General features: G+C 46.7%; 1 protein-coding gene and 1 pseudogene across 1 annotated transcript in view; both read right to left on the minus strand.

Annotated features, from left to right (window-relative positions):
• Window positions 1–9,302, minus strand: part of DPH6 (diphthamine biosynthesis 6) — a 275,217-nt gene extending 265,915 nt beyond the window's left edge. Inside the window, exons 1-2 of the mRNA XM_066634307.1 lie at window positions 9,214–9,302; window positions 929–1,023 (exon numbers count right to left, since the gene is read on the minus strand). Coding sequence (XP_066490404.1) covers window positions 929–1,023; window positions 9,214–9,236 — 118 coding nt within the window. The 5' untranslated portion in view covers window positions 9,237–9,302. The remainder of the gene's footprint in view (window positions 1–928; window positions 1,024–9,213) is intronic.
• On the minus strand, window positions 6,265–6,384 carry LOC136637931 (5S ribosomal RNA; annotated as a pseudogene).
• Window positions 9,303–24,633: the final 15,331 nt, after the last annotated feature.

Consider the following 24,633-nt stretch of genomic DNA (forward strand, 5'->3'; position numbering starts at 1 on the left):
GGAAAGGTGCAAAAGAGAGCAACCAAAATGATTACTGGGCTGGGGCACCTTCCCTATGAGGAAAGGCTACAGTGTTTGGGCCTCTTCAGTCTAGAAAAGAGGCGTCTGAGGGGGGACATGATTGAGACATACAAAATCATGCAGGGGATAGACAGTGGATAGAGAGAGATGCTCTTTTCCCTCTCGCATAACACCAGAACCAGGGGACATCCACGGAAGTTGAGTGTTGGGAGAGTTAGGACAGACAAAAGAAAATATTTCTTTACCCAGCATGTAAGTAGTCTGTGGAACTCCTTGCCACAAGAAGTGGTGATGGCAACTCACCTAGATGCCTTTAAGAGGGGATTGGACAAATTTCTGGAGGAAAAGCCCATCACGGGTTACAAGTCATGATACCTATGTGCAAGCTCCTGGTTTTAGAAGTAGGCTACCTCAGAGTGCCAAATGCAGGGGAGGGCACCAGGATGTAGGTCTCTTGATGTCTTGTGTCCTCCCCTGAAGCATTTGGTGGGCCACTGAGAGATACAGGAAGCTGGACTAGGTGGGCCTTTGGCCTGATCCAGCAGGGCTCTTCTTATGTACTAACGGGCATTTTACATCACGCAAAAACCATTAGTAGCTGCTGATCTGAGATAAGGGCTGTTTACAGCCCCCATGGAGGACACTGGAGGGTGCCGTGGGGCTCCAGGACCCTGCAGGAGGCCAGCGCTGCCCCCAGGTAAGAAACAAACCCCTTGATAGTGGTGGCACTGCAATCGTTGCAGAGGCATCGCTATCCTCCTCCTTGCCCCCCTACCCCCCTCCGCACCCATGCAAACACTTGCCTGGCTCCCTACTCCCCTACAGGGGTTTGGGAACCACTGTTCTAGACAGGGTGGTATTGCCAAGGGGACTTAATGCCAACTCTCAAATGCTGCAAAACTCTCACCTGGGTTTCCAGCAGGTCTTAAATTGGCTAAGGCAACAATCTGATGGCCAGCAGCGACACAGTGCATCATATTGTAACAGCTGTCTTTCCCACCACTAGAAGAAGAAGAAAAATCACTTTTATTATTTGTTTTTCTAAAAGATTTTTATACTGCTTTTTTAAATACTCAAAGTAGTGCACAACAATAACATTAAAAAAAGCACATCATTAACAAAGACATTAAATAACGCCAATTAAAACAGCATTAAATAAAACCAATTAAAACACGGCAGCAGATTAAAAAGGGTAAAAACGGCAGTACACATAATTAAGCTAGTATAAAACAGCAGCCAAGTCCTAGGTGCTAAAATTAAAAAGGATCCCTAGAAGATTCATCTCAAAAGGCAAGCAAAATAATGATGTTTTTAAGCCCTACCAGAAACCATACAGAGGTTCTCTGGAAGCTGGTTCCAAAGACACTGTGACACAACAGAAAAGAGCCTGCGCCTTGCCTTGGCTTCAGATGGCAGCAGTATCCTAAACAGGATCCTAATGGAGTATCATAGGGGACGAACAGGATTTTATGGGGGAAGGTCGTACCCCAGTCCTATGCCATGCAGGGCTTTAAAAGTCATCACCAACAACTTGAATTGGACTCAGAATGGAATGGGAAGTGAGTATAGGCGCCACAGCAGTGACATGGCAGAATCAGTCCCCCAAGCCCCGGTGACCAACCAGGGCACTGCATTCTGCACTAACTGCAGCTTCCAAACTGTCTTCAAGGATAGCCCCAGATAGAATGCACTGCAGTAGTCTAGGAGAGATGGCATGGGGCATCGTAGCCAGATCCTTCTGACTTGGATACCGTCTCAGCCAATGCACCAACCAAAGCTGGGCGAAATCCCCTCTGGCCACAGATGCCACCTGGCTGTCCAAGGCCGTCTGTGGATCCATTACTTGATAATGAAACAATAAGCTCCCTAATAAGAACTATGCTGTTCCACTTTATGACACCTGTTTCACAAGGACAACACACAGAGATGAGAATGTTTCTATTTTGGCAATGTCTCTAAAGCTTACTCTGAGAAATGCTAAAGAAATCGGAAAGTGCCACAGAACCTCCATGTGCATAACTGGGTAACCCCTAATGGTGAAGGCCCATTCACACACAAAAGCACTCTACATCTGAGTTCAAAAGAGGCACCTGAGAAGGGACATGATTGAGACATACAAAATCATGCAGGGGATGGACAGAGTGGACAGAGAGATGCTCTTTTCCCTCTAACGTAACACCAGAACCAGGGGACACCCACAAAAGTTGAGTGTTGGGAGAGTTAGGACAGACACAAGAAAATATTTCTTTACCCAGCTTGTAATTAGTCTGTGGAACTCCTTACCACAGCATGTGGTGATGGCATCTGACCTAGATGCCTTTAAAAGGGCATTGGACAAGTTTCTGGAGGAAAAGTTCATTATGGCTTACAGGTCATAGTAGGTATGTGCAAGCTCTTGGTTTGAGAGGCAGGCTGCCTCTGATTGCCAGATGCAGGGGAGGGCACCAGGATGCAGGTTGTGTCTGTTGTCTTGTGTGCTCCCTGAAGCATTTGGTGGGCCGCTGTGAGATACAGGAAGCTGGACCAGATGGGCCTATGGCCTGATCTAGTGGGGCTGTTCTTATGTTCTTAACTACAATTCCCAGGAAGCCTTGCAGGTCTCTTGTTCTCTGGTGTGCTCCCTGGGGCATTTGGTGGGCCGCTGTGAGATACAGGAAGCTGGACCAGATGGGCCTCCAGCTTGATCCAGCGGGGCTCTTCTTATGTTCTTATGTCGGGTTCATGGGCCCAGCATGCTTTAAATTAAAATTCATGCAGTCACATCACAACCTGCCCCTCCTGTCAACATACATTTTCCAATTAATGCAATATTCAATGGTCTTTCATTTCTATGTAACAAACAGATGAATAAAATGCAAATAAATGATATACAAAATGCATACAAATAATGCATCTGTATACAAATAATACAAAATGCACAGAAACAGTATTATTTTTTTTTAACGAAAGTCAGTTGCAAGTTAAAACATAAGATGTCTTGGATTTTGTTATCCTGGGCAGCAGGATAGCTAGAGGTGGTGCAAAGCATTAAGTTTTGCAGATGCCTGAATGCACCATGCAAACAGCCGCTCTCCCTCCCCCCTGGAGCCATTCCGGGCAGCGGGTGCAAAACGGAAGCGAATGCAGGATGGAGCACATGGACAACAGAGGCAAATGCCTCCATTTTGCTCCCACCACCCGGCTACAAAGTGGCCACTTGCATGGTGCGTTGAGGTGCCTGCAGAACTTAGTGATTTGCACCCCCTCTAGCTACGCTACTGATCTTGGGCTTTATACAAAAATAAGTCAAAAGGGTGTCATTGCCTGAGCGTAATAATCACAAACCAAAACTGGAGCAGAAGACACTTTAGAAAGCAGCTTTAAAAAGAAGGCAGCTTTAAAAGCACTTATTGTTCCAACTCCAGTTTTCAAGTGACTTCACCCGGAGTGAATCTCGCATGCAAAAAGAACGCTGTGTGGGTGCAAGGCTGCCATCAGAGACAATTTAGCTTGCGAGGGCATTAGACAGAATGAAAGCTGCTAAATACCAAAGTACTTGTGATGCACAAATGCTTGATTCTTTACAGATAATTTTCCCCTGATCATTCTGTTTTAAAAAGAAAATGTTCCATTTGCTATTATTTCCCAGAGTGCCAATATGGCTGTGTCCTTCAAAAAAAAAAAAATAGCAGGAGCATATATAAAGCGCAAAGACAAAACAATACAAAAAACTATGAAGAGCTCAAGAGGACTAACACAAACAGTCTGTATCAGTGGTTCTCAAACTGTGGGTCAGGACCCACCGGTGGGACTCGACCCACAAGCAGGTCACAACCTGATTTGGGGTGGGTCGCCAATGGGTAATGAAAAGATCAAGCCCCCAAGCCCTGAGGCTATTCAAAAATCAGATACTATAGCTGCTAATTACCCTGCAAAGAGCTCAGTTCCTGCAGTTTGCAAGCATGTGTAAATAAAGGGAGATAAACGTTTGAGGGTCTTTTTTGCGTTATTATTACTTATAAATGAATAAAATATTATTTCTCTCTAGATCTCCTTTTCCTAATGTCTGGTAATCCTAGGTGGGTCCCAATAGAGCATTGTTTAAAAAGTGGGCTGCAGTGCTCAAAAGTTTGGGAACCACTGGTCTGTATAGCTGTAGTTTACAGGTCATTTAATCCCGTCTCAAGGTCTGTGGACCAGCCATCAGTTCCGTGCCAAATTTAAATTAATAAAAGAAACCATAATAATAATAAGGCACTGATATGGTACTGATCCTTGGCACATCAGGAAAAAAACTGCCAGTCCATCACATCCAATAGTTTGAGAAGCACTGACTAACCTACGACAGTCTCACTGAATTCAACAGGGCAGGCTAGTTCAACAAAATAAACACCAATTTAGGCATCTGCACATAACACTGTAAATATAGAGTCAAAGCACATACTGCAGGAATAATCATGATTAAGTGTTATCCGTGAAAACATTTTGTGGTTTGTGTTTTCCCTTTGAGGATTCAGTCTCCTTTTGTCTCCAACACGATGGAGCAGAGATTTGCCACTCCCTACATGAGAAGCAAGCTTTGCCAACTCTATCAAACACCCATGCATCAGACTGCAACCTTTGACAGCTGGTTATACTGCCCAGTGACAGAGAGAAGTGGCCAGAAACTGTACTGGGGAGGTTGAATTGAAGACAAAAAGGCTGTCCTGACACCCCAATATTGCCCTGCAGTGGAATAGCATCTAAACACAAGGATGGAACCCATCAAACGACAACTTTTTTCACATTTCTGAAAATTAAACTCAGAAAAACTCTCAAAGAAAAACCTTTAAGGGCTCGATCCTATCCAACTTTCCAGCTCCAATGCCACTAACCTACTGACTAACAAAGGCAAAGCAGCCTCAAGGTAAGGCAGCCAAGGAAAGGCAGCCAAGTCCTTGCGGAGGCAGGGCGAGGGAGCAGAGGCAGGGGAAAGGCAGCGGTGCAATCCCCAGGATCGCACTGCTCGGGGGGCTGCAGGGGCTTGGGTGCACTTACCAGAGCCTCCTGCAGCCTCCCGGGAGTGCGGGGAGCCCTGCGTGACTGTCTGCAGGGCTCCCTGAATCTGCAAAAGTGAAAACAGAGCGATCATGCTCCACTTCCGGTTTAGCAAGCAACAAACCCATAACCCACACTGAAAAGCAAATAAACAATCACCACCCAAACACATGGACTTTACACTCTCTAGAGGGCAATTAACATCTGTGGACGGAATGAAGATACTCCAGGCCTATGCACATGTTGTCAAACCCAGATGGGCCACAGATCCACACTCCCTCACCCAGCAGATGCCCAAGGCAGCCAAAACTCTCTTTCCCCCACCAAACTGCATCCATTCTTCCTCAATTCACTAACACCGATACTCATCTATGCTTGGCAGAAGACTTCTAGTTGACAGGTTATGGAGGGGAACAAATACGCTGATATGCAGAACGTATGGTTCTTTAATGTAAGATCTAGTCACAGAAATGCTTTTAGAGAGAGACCAATCTTATCTCTCTCTCTCTCTCTCTCTCTCTCTCTCTCTCTCTCTCTCTCTCGTCCACCAGCACTGCCACCTACAGCGGCCAACAGAGGTTCATGAGAAGATTAGAACAGTGGTTCCCAAACTTTTTCAGCTGGCTCCTTTGAGCTACTGGATCATTGGCTGCGGCTCCTCATTAAGGCTACAATCCAATACATTGTATAGGGTGGCAGATTTTTCACAAGGATGCCAAGGCTTCCCTGGCTGGTTTCCACAGATCCCCAGGGAACCACAACTCAGTTTGGGAACCACTGCATTAGAAGAAGAGGCAGCCGTGGCAGTAGATGCTAAGAGAGAGAGGGGTGAATGAAATGGGGAGGGGTGGGGGCTGAAAAGAAAAGTTGGGGAGCTAACCTGTTGATGGATCACCGCCAAGGCCACCACTGCCACTTCCTCTAATGCAGTGTTTCTCAACATTTGGCCTCCACTGTACCTCTGCACACGGTCCACCTATTCATAGCACCACCGGAAGCAACTGGCGATGACATCATTGCCAGTTATATCTGGGTTGGGAAGCCAGATGTGACTTGACAAACACCAGTAAGAGGCTAAGGGTGGACAGGAGGACTTTTCTGAGTGCGGAAAACCGTGCGTTGGAGCCTCCTACTGCTATCTGTTGTGTCGTGTCCCTATTCTCGCTGCCGGGTGACAGGTGTCCAATGGTTGGTTGGCAACCTTCAGTCTCGAAAGACTATGGTACAAGCCTATAGCACCCGGTATTCCCAGGCAGTCTCCCACCCAAGTACTAACCAGGCCTGACCCTGCTTAGCTTCCGAGATCAGACAGGATCAGGCACGTGCAGGGTAACAGTTGCTGTACAGATGTCCAGGGGTCCCGCGAGCATCACCAGACACCATCTCAAGAACTACTGGTGGTACCCATACCACTGGTTAAGAAACACTCCTCTAATGGATATAGAGGCAGAAGCATAGCTGGGGGGAGGCATGATAAGTATGGCAGACACTGCAACATACCGCCTAAGCAGCCCCTCCCCCTCACTGTTGGAGCCGTCACTGTCCCGAATGGCTCCAATGGCAAGGAGGAAGGGGCGCTTACACAGTGTGTTGCACTGCCCGTTGTGTTTACCACTCCACCACCCCTCTGGCGACACTACTGCACAGAGGGAACACTGGGCTCCCAGAGTTCCTTCCACTGCCCATTGGAGGAGGAGGTAGTGGTGACGATGGTGCTGGATGCCAAGGGACAGAGTGGTAAATCCTCCTTCTCCTCCTCTGAGTGTTCAGCTGCACTGCTGGCTGCCGCCAACTTCTCCTCCTCTCAGCATCCAGTGCTGCCACCACTGCCATGCCACCTCCTCCACCAATGACTGGTGACAGGAATGCTGGGAGCCCTCTGCAGCCCTCAGAGAAAGCCACAGAAGCACAGGAAGAGGAGGAACCAGTCTGGTCTCTAAGAGGCTGGAGGAGGTAGTGGATGGGCACCAAGTACCTCTTCCAACTCACCACCTCTCCAGTTCATCACCACCTCTGCCAACTCACCACCTCATCACAGTTCGCCTGTGATGAAGTTCTCATCTTGCACCATGGTTGGGCCGCCCTGCGGAGAGCGTACAAGTTTATACGTGTTCAGGACCGCATGACACTCTCTACAGTCCTATCCCTGTCTTATGCCAATGTTTCTTATGGGATAAGATTCCCCTCTTTAATTCCAATAAAGGGCATGTTGTTACGTATGGGCCCCATTAACTCCTACTTACATTATTTTCCAAAGACGAAAATTTCCCTTCATAAGTAGCTTCAGTATAAGTCCGGGCCTTTCGTTTCTAAGCCCAACTTATAAAGAGAACTCCACATATATAAATGCATATAAGCATACCCACCAAACCGCAGTGTTCTGGCACCTCAACAATTCTCCTTGCACTCCAGAAGTTGGCATGGATTTGGGCAGAGGACCACAAATGAGTGTGCAATGGCCATGGATTTCCCTTAGCTATTTATGTGCATTCAGGTTGCACAACAACAGTTCCTACAGTTTAGTCAGCTGGATGCGCACCAAAAACTGTGCATGTCGTGCTGATAGGACACCCACAAACAATAAATGCTCAAGGTTTTGCTAAGTACAGATGACCAACGACAACTAAGAATGGGCTTGAATGATGTGGCACCAACAGGCACGATTAGCTGAGACTGGATGGTGTAGTGCTTTGGGTGTTGGATCTGGAACCCAGAAGATCCAGGTTCACATTCCCTCTCAGTCACAAAGCTCCTCGGGCCAGTTACTATCAGCCTCACCTACCTCACAGGGTTGTTGTGAAGACAAAAGGAGGGCAGGAACTCTGTTCACCACCCTGAGGTACTTGGAGAAAGGGCGGTATAAAAAGGTAAAAAAAAATAAATCAGGGGAGAAGCAGAAAAGGCACATCAGGGCACAGCAGAAAAAGGTGTTCATACCTATCTGGAGGAGATATATGGGATACCTAATAAGTTTAGAAGTGACATGGTAACAACTCCCCAGCTTTAGCCTTTGTGCAGGATTAAATTCTTGCAATGATAAGCTACAATACAGGGTGCATTTTTTTCCCCGGTTTTGACTCTACACTTTGCCTAGGTGCTCAGCCCACAATTCCTGCACTGGAGTGCAAACAGACTAAAAGAAGCAAGGGGGCAGTGGCGTAGCTAGAGGGGGTGCAGGGGTAGCAATTGTACCCGGCTGCCTGGGGGCAACAGTCTGGCCAGCCACCCGCACAATTGCCCCCTCCAATGATCGCCGCTCACACCAATTGCAAAAAGGGCTGGAAAAAACGGCACTCTGCAACAGGGGCAATGGAGATCGCAGTCTTCGGCTGCTTGCTCCCTTTGTGCCGGGGGCTTGGGGGCAAGCAGGACGGGGCTGGGGCAGGGGGAGTAAGTAAACCAAGCAGCCAAACTCCAAACTTGTGCCTCTTGGCGGGCAAGATGGAGGCGGGCTGGGGTGGGGGGAAGGTGGTGGATTTTTTTATTTTTCAATTAAAAAACCTAGCAAGTGACATCACTTCTGGGTATGCCTGGGGGGGGGGGCATCCTTTTTAACTTTGCCCCAGGCTCCAGGGGGCTGAGATGGACATTGAGTGGGATCAGATCTGCATTAAGACTGCTCACTGTATGTTCCCAGCCACCCTAGAAACACCATTGAAGGATAGAAAAAAAAGTCTTATAAATAAATATCCCATCTGAACACCTCCCTGAAATAAACTATCCAGGCAGACCTTCCCACTCCGCACAAACAGGGGTGCACTACTAGTTGGGGCGACCCAACACAGCCCTGTGTTGCAACTATGACCAGCCATCAGGCTGCTGTAGGGCTGGAGACCTGTCAAATCTTCTTGGAGAAGCAAGGAAAGCAGGCAATGTGCAGGAGAGCAGAGAGGGCTAGAAAGGGAGGGATTCTGATGATCAGAGGGAAGGGTCTGCTTTATTCCCCCCCCCCCAGCACTGCTTACTCCCAGCCCAATCCTATCCACACTTTCCTGGGAGTCAGCCCCATTGACCCTAATGGGACTTACTTCTGAGTAGACATGCGTAGGACTGGGCTCTCCCCCAGCTGCAGGAGACTTCCACTGCTGCTACCCTCAGTGCCCTTTCAGTGCAAAGCCACATTTGCACTGAAAGTGCACTGTCAGTGCAAATGAGGCAGTGCGAATGTCGTTTTACCTGATCAAAGCCACTACTTTCATGCTGCAGCACAAACCCCTGGGCTTTCAGTGTCTTTGCAAAGCCCCGGGCTGAGCCAGAGGTTTCTCCTGCAGCCAGACTGCCTGCAGCCCACGTGGCTCCTGGTCTGTTGCTCTTGCCAGCTCTTCCTGCCTGCCTCCTGGTCTGCCTTCCCCACTGCCTGCGCAGATCACAGGCAGCACCAGCTCCGGGGCGGCTGTCTCTGCAACCGTGCGACCTACTCGACCCTCCTGCAAGCTCAGATCTCCAGCTGCCGCTGCAGCTGGACCGGGAGAGACCCAGATCCGGAGGGGAAAGCAGCCCTGTGCTGCAGGCAGAGGGATGGGCAGCTCTGAAAGGGCACGAGGCTTCTGCAGCCATGGCAAGGCCGGGCACACGTGTTGCGTCTGCAGCTGCCGGTTTGCAGGGGCAGGATGTGAAATGCCAGGGTTTTCCCAAAAAGGCGTGCATGCAAAGCCTCGTTCCTGCTAGCTGGCAGTCAGCTCCTGCAGCTCGGTGTGCATGCAAAGAGAGTCATGTGCTTTCAGATTATCCAACAAACAAGCATGCAGCCAACAAATCAAACAGACATGCACGGTGTGCGTGCAAACAAAGTCATGTGCTTTCAAATGATCAAACAAGAGTGCCTGCGTCTTGCAAAGAGTGGCTGTGATTTACTGCAAGGTGTATTCCCTTGCACGCATCACCATGGAGTTACTGCAAGGGGGGTTCCTTGACTCAGAGCTACATTTGAATCCCCCTCCCCACTTGTTTTTTGGAATGAATTGCTATGTGAGATTGTTGGGAGTTTGCAGACATATGGAACTCTAGACATATATAACCCTCTTTGGCGGTGTTATGACACCATTTAAAAACTTTTGGGGGAGGGTTATAGTAAGTCTCTTAGTTATGTGGTTTATATTGCAATCTTTGCAATAATCCTGATAAATAAGGTTACTTTTACCCATACTGCTCATGCAGGGCTAAAGACTGAGGGGAACTAGTTTTTCTACTGCAGTGGTTCTCAAACTTTTTAGCACCCGGATCCACTTTTTAGACTGACAATCTGTCGGGACCCACAAAAGGTAATGTCATTAACCTGGAAGTGATGTCATGGCCAGAAGTGACTTCATCAGGCAAGGAAATTTTTAATACCCCCATACAACAAAATCAAATCAAGTAAATTAAAAGTTGACAGTTAATATAAGTTTAAAAATTTATTTAAATTAAAGAAAAACCTTTGTAACCCTCCAAAAAGTTGCTAAGCTTTAAAAAAAAAATTCCCAAACATCCCAAAGGCTGCAATCCTATCCACACTTATCCGGGAGTAAGTCCGATTGACTATTATTATTAAAAGCATGTTGTGAGAATGGATGATGGCCGGATCCCAAAGGATCTCCACTATGGTGAACTTGTGCAAGGAAAGCCCCTACAGGTAGACCACAGCTGCAATACAAGGACATCTGCAAGAGGGATCTGAAGGCCTTAGGAGTGGACCTCAACAAGTGGGAAACCCTGGCCTCTGAGCAGCCCACTTGGAGGCAGGCTGTGCAGCATGGCCTTTCCCAGTTTGAAGAGACACTTGGCCAACAGACTGAGGCAAAGATGCAAAGAAGGAAGGCCCATAGCCAGGGAGACAGGCCAGGGACAGACTGCACTTGCTCCCGGTGTGGAAGGGACTGTCACTCCCGAATTGGCCTTTTCAGCCACACTAGACGCTGTGCCAGAACGACCTTTCAGAGCGCGATACCAGAGTCTTTCCAGACTGAAGGTTGCCAACATGATACATAGTAGCCTGTTAAAGTAAAGATCTGAAACATTTCCCCAAATGCAGTCACATACCATGACAGTTTCAAATCTAATATATTAAAAATAAAAGGGATTTTGAAATGAATGGGGACCCACCTGTCATTGACTCATGACCCACCTACTGGGTCCCAATCCACAGTTTGAGAAACATTGTCCTAGTGAATTCATGGCAGAGAAAGCATACCAACTGAGAGCGCAATCCTGTGCATGACTACTCAGCAGCAAGTCCCATTGCATTCAGTGGGACTTACTCCCAAGTAAGTACATATAGGATTGCAACCTGATTTATCTATCAGCCTCTTAGAACACTCTTATTCTACTGTATCGACTTCACACCAATATACTATTTTGATTATTACAACATCAGCACTATCAGACAACTGCTTCGTATGTCATGCCACACTATTTTATTGGCAACCTTCAGTCTCGAAAGACTATGGTATCGCGCTCTGAAAGGTGGTTCTGGCACAGCGTCTAGTGTGGCTGAAAAGGCCAATCCGGGAGTGACAATCCCTTCCACACCGGGAGCAAGTGCAGTCTGTCCCTGGTCTGTCTCCCTGGCTATGGGCCTTCCTTCTTTGCCTCTTAGCCTCAGACTGTTGGTAAAGTGTCTCTTCAAACTGGGAAAGGCCATGCTGCACAGCCTGCCTCCAAGCGGGCCGCTCAGAGGCCAGGGTTTCCCACTTGTTGAGGTCCATCCCTAAGGCCTTCAGATCCCTCTTGCAGATGTCCTTGTATCGCAGCTGTGGTCTACCTGTAGGGCGCTTTCCTTGCACGAGTTCTCCATAGAGGAGATCCTTTGGGATCCGGCCATCATCCATTCTCACGACATAGCCGAGCCAACGCAGGCGTCTCTGTTTCAGCAGTGAATACATGCTAGGGATTCCAGCACGTTCCAGGACTGTGTTGTTTGGAACTTTGTCCTGCCAGGTGATGCCGAGGATGCGTCGGAGGCAGCGCATGTGGAAAGCGCTCAGTTTCCTCTCCTGTTGTGAGCGAAGAGTCCATGACTCGCTGCAGTACAGAAGTGTACTCAGGACGCAAGCTCTGTAGACCTGGATCTTGGTATGTTCCGTCAGCTTCTTGTTGGACCAGACTCTCTTTGTGAGTCTGGAAAACGTGGTAGCTGCTTTACCGATGTGCTTGTTTAGCTCGGTATCGAGAGAATCAGTGTCGGAGATCGTTGAGCCAAGGTACACAAAGTCATGGACAACCTCCAGTTCATGCGAAGAGATTGTAATGCAGGGAGGTGAGTCCACATCCTGAACCATGACCTGTGTTTTCTTCAGGCTGATTGTCAGTCCAAAATCTTGGCAGGCCTTGCTAAAACGATCCATGAGCTGCTGGAGATCTTTGGCAGAGTGGGTAGTGACAGCTGCATCGTCGGCAAAGAGGAAGTCACGCAGACATTTCAGCTGGACTTTGGATTTTGCTCTCAGTCTGGAGAGGTTGAAGAGCTTTCCGTCTGATCTGGTCCGGAGATAGATGCCTTCTGTTGCAGTTCCAAAGGCCTGCTTCAGCAGGACAGCAAAGAAAATCACAAACAAGGTTGGTGCAAGAACACAGCCCTGCTTCACTCCGCTTTGGATGTCAAAGGGGTCTGATGCGGAGCCATCGAAGACAACAGTGCCCTTCATGTCCTTGTGGAAAGATCTGATGATGCTGAGGAGCCTGGGTGGACATCCAATCTTGGGGAGAATCTTGAAGAGGCCGTCTCTGCTGACCAGGTCGAAAGCCTTTGTGAGATCTATGAAGGCTATAAAGAGTGGCTGTCGTTGTTCCCTGCATTTCTCCTGCAGTTGTCTAAGGGAGATTTATCTACCTGATTTATCTATCAGCCTCTTAGAACACTCTTATTCTACTGTATCGACTTCACACCAATATACTATTTTGATTATTACAACATCAGCACTATCAGACAATTGCTTCGTATGTCATGCCACACTAATGCTGAGTAATTGTCTGAAATATTGTCTAAGGCAGGGGTCTCCGAACCCCGGCCCGGGGGCCAGATACGGTCTGCGACCAGCCTCTGATCCCCTGAGAACCTCTGGCCCAGTTGACCAAACACAACTGGAGTTGTGCTTTGGGGGGGGGGGGCATTTAAGTGTGTGCTTTACTTCTTGAGCTGTGTTGGTGCTTTGAGAAATCCTGGGCATTTGAGCCCATTCATTCATTCATTCATTCATTCATTCATTCATTCATCTAAGTTCCATCTCTAATGTATTTATTTAAATTTTATTATTTAATTTTTTTTCCGGCCCTTGACACTGTACCTGCTATTTGATGCGGCCCCTTGGCCAAAAAGTTTAGAGACCCCTAGTCTAAGGCTACAATTCTATAAGCTCTGCCTTGGAAGTAAGTCCCACTGTGTTTAACAGGCTTTTCTTCTGAGTAGAGATGCTTAGGATTGAACTGTAAAGAGTAGGAAGAGATTCACTTTCACTTTAGTCTAAGGTGGCAAGCGTATCTGCTTTTTCTAGGGAGTAAGACCACAATCCTGTTCATACTTTCCTGGGAGTAAGCCCCATTGACTTACTTCTGAGTAGATACGAATCAGGCTCTAAGCCACTTGAAATACTAGGATTTACTTCTGGTTATATATGGATAGGATAGGAACATACTGAATATTGATGAGATACTACAACTTACAGATAGGTCTGTAGTACTCAAGGAAACATGATCAGAACCACCAACCTTTATTACAGCACCGAATGTGATAAAAAGACACACTGAACACACTACCCACTAAAGATAGGTAGAAGGAAAGCAGAAAAACATCTGTGCACAGAGGGGCACTAAACACAGTATTTCAGTTATTATCTGTAACTAGGGTTGAGCCAAAATTCCACCACACCCCAGGCTGCAAACAACCTTTGGTGATTCTTCAGGAGACCCTGCAAACAAGGACAAAGTGTTTGTCCCATTTACCAGCAGCAGCAAACATGCTACAGTCCTGCCAAGCACATTTTTTTTAAGATATAAGTTGCCAGAACAATGATAGTAGCGCACATTCGGCTTCCTGGCAATATAGCACATAGCCAATGAGATCTGGCTCCACGATGGCTACATAAAGGCAAATCAGAGTGAGGACAGTGCTTCCAACCCCACCCCTCTTTCAGCATGGTGTCAGTAAATTGTGATGGTCAGCAACAGCATGTCCCATAAGTGGCGTAGCTAGAGGGGGTGCCAAGCACTTAGTTTTGCAGGGAGCCTCACTGCCGCGTGCAAACGGCTCCTTTCCCCCCGCTCGGAATGCCTCCGAAGGGAAGGGGCAAGGGCTGTTTGCACACCGTGGTGATGTTCCCTGCACAACTTAATGCTTTACCCCCCTCTAGCTATGCTACTGCCCATACTGAAATATGGGAAAACTGTAGAAACAGGTAAAGCTGTAGTTTTTAAAACACTTAGAATGAAGACAGAGTAGGTAGTTATTTGGGTTGCTGTCAGCAGCGTTGATGACTGACTTGAGTCAAGGCACTATGAAAGTATTTTTATTTAAGATGGTTTACATACAGCAAAAAATATGAAGGTGGTTAGAATAATGCAGAGAAAACTTAAAGAAAAACTTGTAAAAATGCAAGTTGTGACCCTCTTTGGAAGGATTGGGAAGGCAATAAAATTAGGTCAAAAGAATATAAGAAGAGCCCCGCTGGATCAGGCCAAAGGCCCATCTAGTTCACCCTCCTGTATCTCATAGTGACCCACCAGATACCTGTCCTATTGCCACTCGCTTGCACCTGGCATTCAGAGGTAGCCTACTTCTAAAACCAGGAAGTTACATATACCCTTCAGGGCTTGTAATCTGTGATGGACTTTTCTTCCAGAAATCTGTCCAGTCCCCTTTTCAATGCATTCAGTCCAGGTGCAATCGCCAATCATGTGGCAAGGAGTTCCACAGACCAACTGCAAACTGGATAAAGAAATTCTTTTGTCTGTTCCATCCCTCCCAACACTGAATGTTAGTGGATGTGCCCTGGTCCTGGTGTTGTGTGAGAAGGAAAAGAACATCCCTCTATCTACTCTATCCTTCCCCTGCACAATTTTTCTTCTGGTGCAATTTGTTAATGAAGGTCCAATTGTATTGCAACATGTTCTTCCTTAGCAACCTCTTTTTCTGAACATTGAAAAAGTGTGTGTATTTCTTCCTTAGAGTTTCTGCTATTAATATTGTTTCCTAAAATAGTACCTAATATAGCCAGTTATGTTCTGTCTTTCCATTTGGTTGCCTTTCATTATATATCCTTTCAAGTTTATTTTTAGTTGCAATCTACGCATCATTTTCAATACCTGAATAGCACAGAAGAAACATAAGGTAGATAATTTATCCTTGCCTTTACGAGTGCATCTCATAAATGGCAGTAAGTAACTAGATCAGTGGTTCTCAAACTTTTTAGCCTAGGACCCACTTTTTTAGAATAACAATCTGTCTGGACCCACCAGAAGTGATGTCATTAACCTGGACGTGATGTCACAAGCAGAAGTGACATCTTCAAGCAGGAAATTTTTTTAACAGTCCTAGGCTGCAATCCTATCCACACTTACCCAGGAGTAAGCCCCATTGACTATCATTGTTAAAAGCTTATACGTTATAGCCTGTTAAAAGTACATATCTCCCCAAACGCAGTCACATCCCATGGTGGCATCAAGTCTAATATACTGAAATGAATGAGGACCCATCTGAAATTGGCTCACGACCCGCCTGGTGGGTCCTGACCCACAATCTGAGAAACAGTGAGCTAGAGGTATGGAAGTTGTAACCAAAGCAACCTTCCATGGATCTCATCATAGAGCAAAGCCAGTGCCTGCTAGATAGTAAGGCCATTCCAACAGGGTAATTTAATGCAACAAACATTTATTTATTTATTTCCTTTCTCACATAAAGACTCAGGGCCCAATCCGTAAGGCCCAGTGGTGGTTGCCGCCAGCACTGAGGCTCACACAGTGGGTGCAACCTCTGACACCGGCAGGAGTGGCCGGTAGATGGGGCAAGTCCAGCACCTGGCAAAGTGGATGCAGGGAGAGGATGAAAGCAGAGTGGGAGGAGGTGCAATTGGGCGGGGGGGCAGTGTCCTGGGGGGCAGTTCAGGCCTGGGAGGGGGACAGGGACAGCACCATAGGCTGCCACCACATCCTATCCCACCTCCCGTGCCTGAAAGTTCTACATGGGTTACTAGAATCTGGTGCAGAGTAAGCTGGTGCAGAGTAAGCCCATCGGGACTGCCTGGGCCTGACACAGAGTAAGGGAATCGATGTTCCCTTACCCCAAGGATACCTCTGGCTACCTCCTTGGCCTCATGGGATACAGCTATGGCTGTTTGGGCACTTATGTACTGTGGCACTGCAGCCCGAATAGAATTGAGCTGCAGAACAGTTTACATAAGTCCCATTTTTTTTTCACAATGTTGTTGTTTTTGTTCTATGAGAGAAACCCATAGAACACTCCAATTCTCCAGATCAGTGGTTCTCACCCATTCAGCACCGGAACCCACTTTTTAGAATGAGAACTGTCAGGGCCCACCGGAAGTGATGTCATGACTGGAAGTGACATCATCAAGCAGAAAAATTTTTCGCAATCCTAGGCTGCAATCCTACCCACACTTACCCAGGAGTAAGTCCCATTGACTATCATTGTTAAAAGCATATATATAGTAGCCTGTTGAAAGTACAGGTCTGCAACGTTTCCCCAAATGCAGTCACATCCCATGGTAGCATCAAGTCTAAAATAAAATAAAATATTGAAATGAATGGGATTCCACTTGAAATTGGCTCACAACCCACCTAGTGAGTCCCAACTCACAGTTTGAGCAACACTGCTCCAGATGTTTCCCTTCATACTGCAGTTACCATCCTGGCTGCAGCTCTCCCCTTCCAAGCTTCTACAGGCAGCCACAAATCAAGCTCAGACTGACTCTCAAGATGTTATCCATTTCATTCCAGAAGAATCCAACCACACTCCACCCTCTTCCACATTCCTCCACAAAGCTCCATCAGCTGTGTTCCCGTCACCCATCCAAGGCCAAACCAAAGCTGATCCTTCTTAGCTTCTTTAGGTAAGGCAGCCGCTCAACCTCCAAACCACACCTCCTGCCCATATGCAACTCATAGCACCAGGTGGCTTCTGTTTAAAGTTCCAATATTGCATTTTCAAAGTATTGCAATGGCTTTATATGGTCACTGGGAAACTCTACAGCCATTGCAGATCTAAATAGAGATTACTTTTTGCATAGGGAAACGGTCTATAGCTCTGAGGCAGAGCACATATTTTATATGCAGAATGTTGTAAATGCAAGCCTTAATCTCTCAGAAAAAGATTTCAGGAAACAGAGCTATGTAAGAACCATCCCTCGGACCAGCCATTTTCAACCATTGTGCCACGGCACACTGGTGTGCCGCGAATGGTCCCCAGGTGTGCTGCAGGAGTTTGGGAGAGGGTCATTTATCAATAGGACCATTAGGGGATGTAAGCCCCCACTGACAGCACAGTGTTCCTTGTCAATTGTCAAAAAGCTGAAGGTGTGCCTTGACCATTTTAGTGCCTTGCCAGTGTGCCGCAAGATGAAAAAGGTTGAAAATCACTGCCTTAGACTCTCATGAGCCACCAACGGTTGGGTTGACAATACTGGGCTAGGTAGATCAGTGGTCTGGGAACATATCGGATAGTTACTGTGATGTCACTAGTGCTGAGCAAACCATGCACTTTTTAAACATTTTACTTTATTCCATTTTACTCCAGGAGTTGACTGCCCTCCTGCTCCATCTCAGGAGCACTCGTGTAGCCTTAGTTCCACTTATTTCAAGGGGGTGAACTCATAGGTAAGTGTGCATGGATTTGTAGTCTTAGAGCCTAATCCTAAGGGCTCAGAGCACTGGCACTAAGCTCCAGCACTGGGTGTCGTAAACATGCCATAAAGGACGTTTACCGCACTCTCTGGGTAGGGAGTACTGATGCTGGCCACAGTTAGTGGTCTGGGTGAAAGTAAGGATTTCAGGGTAGGAGGAAGGTGCCTATGGTATTCGCCTCGTGATGTCACTTCCGGGAGACTCTTCCAGGTTTTGCGGCTCAGTTTCTAGGGCAGCTTTCTGTAGTAACAAATTGTCTCTCGTCCTCCTCTGGTTCTGGCAGAGAAAACCGGAAGAGCTGTTTAGAAGAATTCTAATAAATCTTCTTAGAAGATTTTTCCAGAAATTTTTCCAGAATTTTCCAGAAAACTGAAGACTTTTTCAGCAATGTTCAACCACTGTGCTCCAAACTCCCTCAGCACACCTGTGGACCATGGCACACCGGTCAAAAATTGCTGCATAAAATGTCATTTCTTTGCTTGCCATTTTTTGCATTGGTTTGTCTCAGAGACAGAGAGTATAATTGTTCCCAAGTATTCCCAAGTATTGGGAACATATACATGGCGTGCCAGCTGGATGGACAACAAGAGAAGATCAAATGCTCAGAGTACTCACTGTTCAGGCACTGGGAATGGAATTCTGGGAGTGCGTCTTCTGAATATAACTCTGATATGTCAACTCTCTTGTCAACATCAAGCTTTAATCAGTTCAGTCTTTTTTTTTGTTGCTGGGCCTTCCACCTTGTAATTGAGCCTGACATATACAATTCATTCTTCCCGCTGGCTCTAGGTATATAACTCCTGTCATGGTCAATTATTAGGTGATCGGGCCTGAAACCACCAGGACGGCTGCTTAAAAGCATCTTGTACAGACAATTCCGACGAGAGAGCGTTTGAATTTGCCTGGAGAACAGAAAATGAATTTCCCTCACAAAAGCACTTTTTGTTACAGTAGGGTGTTTCCATTAAATGTAAAGGAAACTGATTTAACTTTAAGTCAATTTGCTGAGTGAGCTCTGGTGCAATAGAATCAAGCGAAAAAATCTGTATTGAGCTTACCATTTCAGGATGCAGGTAGGAAACTTTCCCTGCTCACCCCCTCGCATGTAGAATACTAGCATGTCAGGGAGAAGAGTTCAGGCTAGTTTTCTATAGCAGGGGTGTCCAAAGTTTTTGGCAGGAGGGCCACATCATCTCTCTGACACTGTATCGGGGGCCAGGGAAATAAAGAATTAATTTACATTTCAAATTTGAATAAATTTACATAAGTTTACATAAATGAATATATTAAAGATGAACTTATATGGATGAATCAAGGTCTTGCAATAGCTCAGTGCTTATAAGAAGCCTTGCAAAAAGCAAGGCTGACCTTTCCTTAGCTGCCGCTGCTGCATCACAGATGTGAAAGAGCAAGCAGTGAAGGGAGCTCTCATCCCACAGCTCACATGAGAGGTCAAACAGTCGCCCTCACACTGAGAGAAGTTGCATTGGGCCAGTGTGGGCTTCAACAAATCTCCGGAGGGCTTCAACAAATCTCCGGAGGGCCAGAGGCTCATTGGAGAATGGGGGCTCCCTGAGGGCCGCATTGAGAGGCCTTGAGGGCTGCAAGTGGCCCCAGGGCCGGGGTTTGGGCACCCCTGTTCTATAGCATACTGTTTTTCTAGAACAGGGCTTTTTTCATTGAGAGGAACTGAAGCAGACAAGCACCTCTCTGCACCCTGAAGTGGAACCTTCAGGTAAAGTATTACCATTGGAATATGTTACATGTTCAGATGGGACTTCAGCAAACTCTTGATTCCAACTAGTATTTATCTATATAATTAACTTCAACCATTTAAGAGGTTCCATTCAAAGTAAAATTATGGCCCATAACAGTACTAACACTTTTGAATATGATCCCAAGAAGTAAACACAAGAGCACATAGACCGTTGCACTCGACTTGCCATAGGACCCTTCCATTTTCACACGCGCACATTGATGAAGTTAACGTTTTGGTCATTTGGTCTCTCTCTCTCTCTCTCTCTCTCTCTCTCTCTCTCTCTCTCTCTCTAAGGATGCATTTCTGCCAGGGATTGGTTGTGAACATTAGTGAGTGTGGATCGGGGATGGGAACTTGAGTCCGGCGACTCAAGTCCTAGTCGCAAACGCACATGTTTTTGCTGACTTGTGTACACTCGAGTCACCTGCATCGATGACTCAGGTACTGACTCAAGTTTGAGGCCACTGACTCAGCACTCTGTCGCCACGCAAGCAGACTCAGAGACTGTCTGTGTCTGAGTGTGCTTGGTTAATTTTTTTGCAGCGTGAAAGACCTTGTGGGGCCATCATTCAGACCAAGAAAGCAGCAGGGAAGTTCCAGCTAGGAGGCAGGGAAGGATTAATGTTTTGCTTTTGCATCAGGCAGGAGGCAGGGAGAAGGAGGTGGGATCAGGCTCTCTTTTCCATCTCTGAAGGAACTGATGATCATTGGATAAGGAATGGGTGGTCTAATTTTTTCCTTTGGATGAAGGAAGGCAGAAGAAGGAGCCCAAGGGGTTCTTGCCTTAGAATTGGCTGGAGAAGCCCAGGGAGGAAGGAAAGGAGGTGGAAAAGCCAGAGGAAAGCAGTTCGTAGCAATCACGCTTTCCAACCACATGGCTCCTTTGGGCTCCATTGTTACTTGGAAGGAGGAAGCCTCATTGAACAACTGATGCAAATGGGACTAGACCTGCAAAGGATTGGGTCATACTGGTAAGCCCCCCAGCTACTGCACATGACCCTTCTCCCTTTTGCCACTTCTGTCCCTGCTCTTACGCACTCTGTCCCACCTCCTCCCGCCTTGTTTACAGATGGGATGGGGAGCGGAGGGGATTGGTTAAAGAGAACTCCAACACACACACACACACACACACACACACACACACACACACACACACATGCCGGCAGCAGCGTCCATTTCTGGAAAGTCCATTTCTTTCCATGGAGCTGCAGCTGACTTTTTAAAGGGCAAGACTTGGGACTTGAGTCTTTTCAAGTCGCTGAAACACTCTGGGTGATTCTGAAAATCCGCCCATTAGGACTCGTTTTTGACTTGAGTCTTGAGCAGGGGCAAAGAGTCATGACTTGACTCAAGTCAAGCCGTGCTGGACTCACCCATCCCTGGCATGGATCACATATTTTCCTGGAATACTCATAGTACAATACCAGTATTCTAAATTTTGTGATGAATGTCAGATGAAATTTTTTTTCCTTCTGGAATTCCATATTACTGTACCGGTATTCTACCACTTTCATGTATATTCAACAATCGCTAATTACACAAGCATGTATAAAATCCACCTGTCTTTGATCCGTCCATAGTACTGATCAGGGCTTTTTTTCTAATGGAACGCGGGGGGACGGAGTTCCGGCACCTTTTTGCAGGGGCCCCTCCCCTTCGGAGGCATTCCAGGAGGTGGGGAGCAAAACAGAGGCATTCGCTGGGTGCGTGCTGGGGGGTGCAGGGTGGGTGGGTGCCTGGCCCCTGCCTGACCACACAACGACCCCCTCCTGCCCCCAAACCCAAGCTCTCGCCTGAGCCCAGCCTGCCTCTCTTCTCCCCCATGCTCTGCTTCCCCGCGCAGCTTCCAAGCCAGTGGAGGGCACGGGGGACATGCGCCGACACCGAGGAGGAGGACGGACAGCCAGCCAGGATTCTAAGAAAATGGATTCTATGTGTGTACAACGTGCTGTCCAGCCTTGCCAGTGATCCTCCTCGTCCTTCCCCACAAGCATGCCCTCTGCCAGCCAGCATTTGCAGCTCCTCTCCAGCAATGCACAGCAGCTGCTCAGGGCAGCAGAGAACATACACTTGCATGCCAAGCGCCTTCCCAAAGACACAGAGTATTCTGACACCTGAATTAAACTATATTTAATCGCTTGTTTGCAAACGTAGCTGTTTCTGTGTGCACCTAAGGACCCTTCTCGTGTAAGAATTCCTTTTTTATTCTTACTCCCACAGTTGCTTAGAGTAATTTTACTACATGGAACTCATGTAAGCCATTTTCCAGAATCCATTCACTGCTTCCTCTCCTCAAAGTAGTGCCACACTACATACTACACACTACAAGTGCACCTGTACAGTATTTTTCCTACAGTGTAGAAAAAGTAGCTAGGGGGAAGGGGATGTGGAGATTGACAGCCCAATCCTATGCATGTCTACTCAGAAGTAAGTTCATCTTTAGGGTGGAAGCACATAAAAAATATTTTATTTCTCCAATAAAAAATGGTTTAAAAATAAATAAATAAATAAATAAATAAATAAATAAATAAATAAATATTAACAAGTTGTGAGTTCCTGCACCTTTTCTTTTACAAAAAAAGCACTGGTACTGATAGATATGATTGCCAGAGCATCACAATCTATAGGGACTGTACAATTCTATGGGAATGACCCGTACCACAGATTGCTATGTTTTCAGTTGAGCATGTGTGCATCACATGTTTCATGCTGCCGAACAGATTGACATGGCGAGGGATCAGTTCAGTGTTGATAAAGTCTGACTTCCCAGGTGTGTGATTTGGCTGCAGGAGCTAGATTTTTTACTGGATGCACATCTCTTCCAAAATCAAAAAAGTCACACACCTAGTTTTAGCTATAAGACAGGAAGTTGCTTTGCAGGTGCACCCTAATGTTGGTAGGGCAGGCAATGGTCTGGATTGTGATTTAAAAATGATATTTAAATATTGGAATGTCAGAACAAACCTGGTTGTGGAGAACATTTGATGATGGTGTGCAGTACCATAGCAATAGGGGAATGCAGTAAGTACTGCTTGTGCCATGTAATTGGCCCCCCCACTCACCATCAGAGCCAATCTTCATAGCAATGTGACCATCACTGCCCAGAATGGTTCCAACAGCAAGTGGGAGAGGCTGCTTACATGCAGAACTTATCACGTCGCCCCCCCGTAGCTACGCTACTGATGGCGTGCAACCCCTTTTGCTACTGCAAAAGAATAAAAGCTGCAAAAATCTGTAGATCTCAGATGGATCAAGATGGAGGTCGGTTCCAGAGAAGGAATAATGAATTTTGATTTTCAGGAAGTGGCTGGTTGTGAATTTAGTTTTGACTTTTGGTGGCTTTGAAAAATAGAGATACTGTGTTGTGTTGTTGGCAACCTTCAGTCTCGAAAGACTCTGGTATCGCGCTCTGAAAGGTGGTTCTGGCACAGCGTCTAGTGTGGCTAAAAAGGCCAATTCGGGAGTGACAATCCCTTCCACACCGGGAGCAAGTGCAGTCTGTCCCTGGTCTGTCTCCCTGGCTATGGGCCTTCCTTCTTTGCCTCTTAGCCTCAGACTGTTGGCCAAGTGTCTCTTCAAACTGGGAAAGGCCATGCTGCACAGCCTGCCTCCAAGCAGGCCGCTCAGAGGCCAGGGTTTCCCACCTGTTGAGGTCCACTCCTAAGGCCTTCAGAACCCTCTTGCAGATGTCCTTGTATCGCAGCTGTGGTCTACCTGTAGGGCGCTTTCCTTGCACGAGTTCTCCATAGAGGAGATCCTTTGGGATCTGGCCATCATCCATTCTCACGACATGACCCAATGCAGGCGTCTCTGTTTCAGCAGTGCATACATGCTAGGGATTCCAGCACGTTCCAGGACTGTGTTGTTTGGAACTTTGTCCTGCCAGGTGATGCCGAGAATGCGTCGGAGGCAGCGCATGTGGAAAGCGTTCAGTTTCCTCTTCTAAGGTATAGAGATACTATACCTTACAAAATACTGTACTCTGCTATTCATGACAATTCATTTCAGTGTCACCTATAAATCTTACCCCTAGCACCTAACAGCCACTTAAGACCAGAGGAAGCTGCTATATTGTGAGTCCGGCTGTCTAACTTGGTTGATTGACAACAGGTCTTCAGGTAGGGACTTTTCTCCACTCTACCAGGAATGCCAGGAATTGAATCCAGGACCGTCTGCATGCAAAAGCTGTGCTTTATTACTGAGTTAACAGCTCCATCCCCATTTAAGAATGGAAACATTCAGCATCTGCTTAGGACCTCTCCCTCTTTCATAGGTTCATGAGTTAGAACTGATTTTACAGCTTTGGATGTAACATTTTTAAGATTTTAACATTTGCCCTGTATTTGCTTACAATTCTGTTTGGTTTTTTCCCGCTTAGGTTAATCATGGATGTGTAAATGACATGTTGCTAGATTGGAAGCTATTGTTAATAAACTATATTTATATGGTTATGGATGAAATCTTCAAAGCAGTGAAAGGACCTAAATAGCAGTGACAGGACCTAAATAGAAGGTCAGAGCAGCACTACAATAAGCAGAAAGTTCAAGCGCTGCAAATTAGGAATATGGGCCTTTCTTCTGTAACTTTCAGCATTTAACCAACCTCTTACCTAAAGCGTAAAATATAGCTCTGAATGCAGGTGATGCGGGGGGAGGGGGGAAGGAAATCATGCATAAAGCATATCGCTGAAACTTTGACACAAATCCAAACTAATACTTGATGTAAAAATGGCAAGTATTTGGACAATAAATCGTGTGTAACTAAGGTAGCTGTGAGGTCAGCTTGAGCTTTGGAAATGGTTTCATTACATGTAGTAATGATATGTAATGGGAGTCAATGCAGTCTCTCTTTCTTCCCCTTGGGGAAATCGCAACCCGAAGCACAAACGCTGAAATTGTGTTTCTCCCACATCCTGCAATGGGCAGCCCCGGTGTTAAAAACGCTTAAAAGCAACAGACATGCAAATCCTTCGTATATTTGCAAGCCTCGTTCTGACTTGCACTACATCA

Source organism: Tiliqua scincoides, chromosome 1 (assembly GCF_035046505.1).
Source record: "Tiliqua scincoides isolate rTilSci1 chromosome 1, rTilSci1.hap2, whole genome shotgun sequence".
Lineage (NCBI taxonomy): Eukaryota > Metazoa > Chordata > Lepidosauria > Squamata > Scincidae > Tiliqua > Tiliqua scincoides.